The following is a 3,808-nucleotide window of genomic DNA, read 5'->3' as shown; positions in this document are numbered from 1 at the left end:
TTCCACCATTAAACTGTACATCCAAGACCAAATACAAATTTTTACTGCCCCCGCCCTCCCCAATCCCCTTACAAAAAAATAATACTCTAAAAGCAACCTACCGCAACTTTCCATTAAGACAATTACATATATATTTTAGACCAATTGCTTTAAAGCGAGAAGGCGGTATAAACCTTCTAGGAAAATTTTTGTTTTTTATAAAAGAGGTTAAGAAATATAAGACAATTTATACATTTAAAAACTTACAATAAATAAGAGATGCAGGCATTTTTTTTTTGAATACTAGGTACTATAATCCAATACAAGAACGCAGCGCTGCAGTGTTCCAAAAGCGATTTGACAAAATCATTTTTCCCCCTCCCTCATTTGTTGTCTTTTATTTTTGTCTCCATGCTTATTTCTTTTTTTTTAAAATATTCATTAAACATGGCTGGGGGGCCTATGGCTCATATACTCTTCACAAATTTGTGATGGGTGGGGGGGGGGGAAGAGGGGGGAAAGAGATGGTTACTTTTTGCTACGGAAAAAAAAGATATAATACATTGTGACCGAGCAATCTGTCACTCTATGATCAGTCCGGTATAGGCAATATATTAATGAAAAGGGGGGAAGGGGGAAGTAAAACTGAATGTCAGGGGTTATATTCCCCCTCCCCCCCCCCACAAGTCAAACACAATGTTGTTGCTGCTGTTGGAGAAACGAGAATGATCCCTCCGTCACGAAAATGCCTTGTAGTGGAGAAGAAGCGAATTAGTCCTGCGGCAAAATCTTCCTTTCCCTTTTTTCTTCTGTGTGTCTCGTTGCCCAGTTCGGATAAAGATCATAGCATGTTCATGATAAAGTTATATAACTGATTCAGCACCACAAAGTGAACTGGGAGACACGACCGCCGGTCCTGGGTTGCGGGATCACAGGTTAGCCAGGAGAGTGCATTGTACTGTTCCAACACAAACCTGGGAGGCCAAAAGAAAACCCCAGAAATCGGTCAAGGAAGTCATACACAAAGAGCTGAGCGACGTCATGCAGGAGTTCTTGTCAGAATCCGATGAGGTAAGCGCCCCCCCCCCCCGGGGGGGGGGGGGGGGTCACAAGTCCCATCTTCTGCCTCTGCTGGCCCAGCCTGCTGACCCCTCTGCTCCACCCCCTCGCTCCTTCATCCGTAATAACCCTGGGCTCTCCTTCCTTACTGTAAGGGGTGGATCCTACCCCTACCATACCCTTCCACAGAACAAAATTTATTTATTAATTAAGAAGAAGAAGAAGAAGAAGAGATTGGATTTATACCCCGCCCTTCACTCGGAGTCTCAGAGCGGCTTACAAACTCCTTTCCCTCCCCCTCCCCACAACAGACACCCTGTGAGGGGGGTGGGGCTGAGAGAACTCTGACAGAAACTGCTCTTTTTCAAGGACAGCTGTGCCAGAGCTTGTGACTGACCCAAGGTCACATCAGCAGGTGCAAGTGGAGGAGTGGGGAATCAAACCCGGTGCTCCCAGATTAGAGTCCGCGCGCTTAACCACTACACCAAACTGGCTCTCTTCAGAACTGGCCTACCTTCAGAACAAGGAGAGGCTGTTTGTTACCTACTGTGTTAGAAATCCATGGGGCCAAGGTATTGCCACAGAGATTGTATGGCGATTATCAATTAGTGGCTGAAAATTCGGTTTGATTTAAGTTCAAGTCTTTGAACGACGAGGTGCAGGTTGTGATTTCTCAGCAAGCCACAGTTACTACCAAATGTGGCTAGCAATCCAGCTGCAAAACCTACTTTGAAAATACCAGTTTGATACCAACTGGCCAACCCAGGGTTGTTGGACTGTCTGCATTCAGAGGTCACAATCAATCAGGGTTTGATCTAACCCTGGTTCTTCATGACTTCTGAATGCAGCTGCAGACAAGTTGAACTAAAATGTCTAGTGACAAGAGCTTAGGGTAACAAGTTAATCTTGCATTCCAGATAGGGCTGCCAAGTCTCGTTGAATCGTGGCGGGGGATCGTCATTCTTCACAGGAGCTCTGCCGCGGGGGACGGCAACAGGCGTTGCCCCGCCGTCGCCAGGCGACGGCGGTGCAACGCCTGTTGCCGTCCCCCGCGGCAGAGCTCCTGTGAAGAATGACGATCCGCCGCCGCAATTCAACGAGACTTGGCAGCCCTAATTCCAGAGACCAAGGCTGCATCCAGACACCACAGCATGCTACAATGCAACTCCAGGTGTGTCACCGTGTCCGTGCACATTACTCTGCTCCTCCTACCTCCCTTCGCGTGCAGGTAACTTCCAGGCCTGATTAACCTCAAATTCACCACGACATCCACATGCAGGAGCTCCAGCCTATAGCAGCTCTTTTTCACAGCACTAGCCGTGATTCTAAACTTCAGTTCAGTCCCAGTTCATAGTCATGCGAACTCCAGCTCACAGAAGAATTAGCATTCGGGCGTCACGAAGAGCTGTGGCTTGATCTAACCTGGAAGAGCCCCCCCCTGCCAAGGAGCTCGGGAGAAAGGTGGGCTTATAAATTATATTTTAAATAAAGGAGTGTTCAGTCCGCCTCCATACATGAGGAGAAGGAAAAGGTCAGCGGAGCAGGGAAGGTGAGCAAGCTCAGCAACAGACTGCATCTGTGCGTGGCTAGGAGTTCAAGTGCAGCCTGCCATGGCATCTGAATGCTAGAGAGCGGAAACAAATGAGAACATCTACCTGAGGACGTCGGAAGTTTGATTCGAGTCAAGAGGGTGGGAGTGTTTACTGTGAAGTAGCTCGTCCGATTGCACTGAAGGCACATGGAGGTGCAAAGAAGCCTGTAAAAGAAGTCGGCAGGCATAAGAAAGTATCTGCTAGAAAACCACCATGAATCTCTTCCCTGCCTCCCCCACCACTGGTTAAAAATGCTCAGCAGGGACACCATGATGTACAGCTGTGGAGCCAAAGTCACCAGACCACGTGGAGTGTACATAAAGAGGCTGAACATGACCGTAAAGGAGCAAGCCCTCGCAGGATGGAAGCACTGATACCCTTCCATCCAGAGTCAAAGCTGATCATGCTGAAATGGGCTGTGGTCCCCAAGCATCTGACCCTGCTGGGGAGAGGGAGGGAGAACTAGCATTTGTAGGTGATTAGGGGGTTGGAGCACCTTTCCTATGAAAACATGCTGAAGAGTATAGGACTTATCCAGTCTAGAAAAAAGAAAACTAAGGGGAGACTGTAGATGAAATTATGCATGGAGTATCTATATACTAATAGTGAAAGGCGCCCCCTGCGTGTGGATATCTAAATCCGCACATCGGGGGCACCTGGGGGGCAGGGAGATTTTCCTGCACACTTGGGGCAGTCCCCAGGTGTGCACAAAAATTGGGCCTCGCTTCGGAGCCGGGGGGGGGCTTCGGAGCCGGGGGTGGTGGTGGAGGGGGTGGCGGAGGAGGGGGGGAATCGGTGGGATGGGGGGGAAGCTTACCTGCTGCTGCTGCTTCCTCCTCCGCCTGCTCTGCGTGGAGCTCCCCCGCCTTCCCCCCCTTGCGGGTTTTGTGGGTCCCCTTTCTTGTCTATATGCTAATAGCCAAGGCGCCCCCTGCATACGGATATCTAAATCCGCACATCGGGGGCACCTAGGGGGCAAAGAGATTTTCCTGCACACTTGTGGCAATCCCCATGTGTGCACAAAAATCTGAAATCTATACAAAAACTATAGGGGGGATATTTAAACCCCAAAAAAACTAAAAGAGTCCCCTGCACATGCGCACTTACTACTGCGAACTGTGGCAGATCCACTCAGAGGCTTTCTGCCATTGCTGCTGGCCGTGGTGGCAAAGGCTTGG

The 3,808-nt window shown here is 49.2% G+C and overlaps 1 protein-coding gene across 1 annotated transcript in view; it reads right to left on the bottom strand.

The window, feature by feature from the left end:
* Positions 1-211: 211 nt before the first annotated feature.
* The window catches only part of MED13 (mediator complex subunit 13), a 146,913-nt gene continuing 143,316 nt past the window's right edge, over positions 212-3,808 (bottom strand). The window contains exons 29-30 of the mRNA XM_015426287.1: positions 2,694-2,794; positions 212-953 (exon numbers count right to left, since the gene is read on the bottom strand). Of these exons, the coding sequence (XP_015281773.1) occupies positions 821-953; positions 2,694-2,794 (234 nt within the window). The 3' untranslated portion in view covers positions 212-820. The remainder of the gene's footprint in view (positions 954-2,693; positions 2,795-3,808) is intronic.

The sequence above is a fragment of the Gekko japonicus genome, unplaced genomic scaffold (genome assembly GCF_001447785.1).
Source record: "Gekko japonicus isolate JY-2015 unplaced genomic scaffold, Gekko_japonicus_V1.1 scaffold476, whole genome shotgun sequence".
In the NCBI taxonomy this organism is placed as follows: domain Eukaryota; kingdom Metazoa; phylum Chordata; class Lepidosauria; order Squamata; family Gekkonidae; genus Gekko; species Gekko japonicus.
The sequence above is the reverse complement of the archived record's forward strand: the minus strand, read 5'-3'. Positions and strand labels throughout refer to the sequence as shown.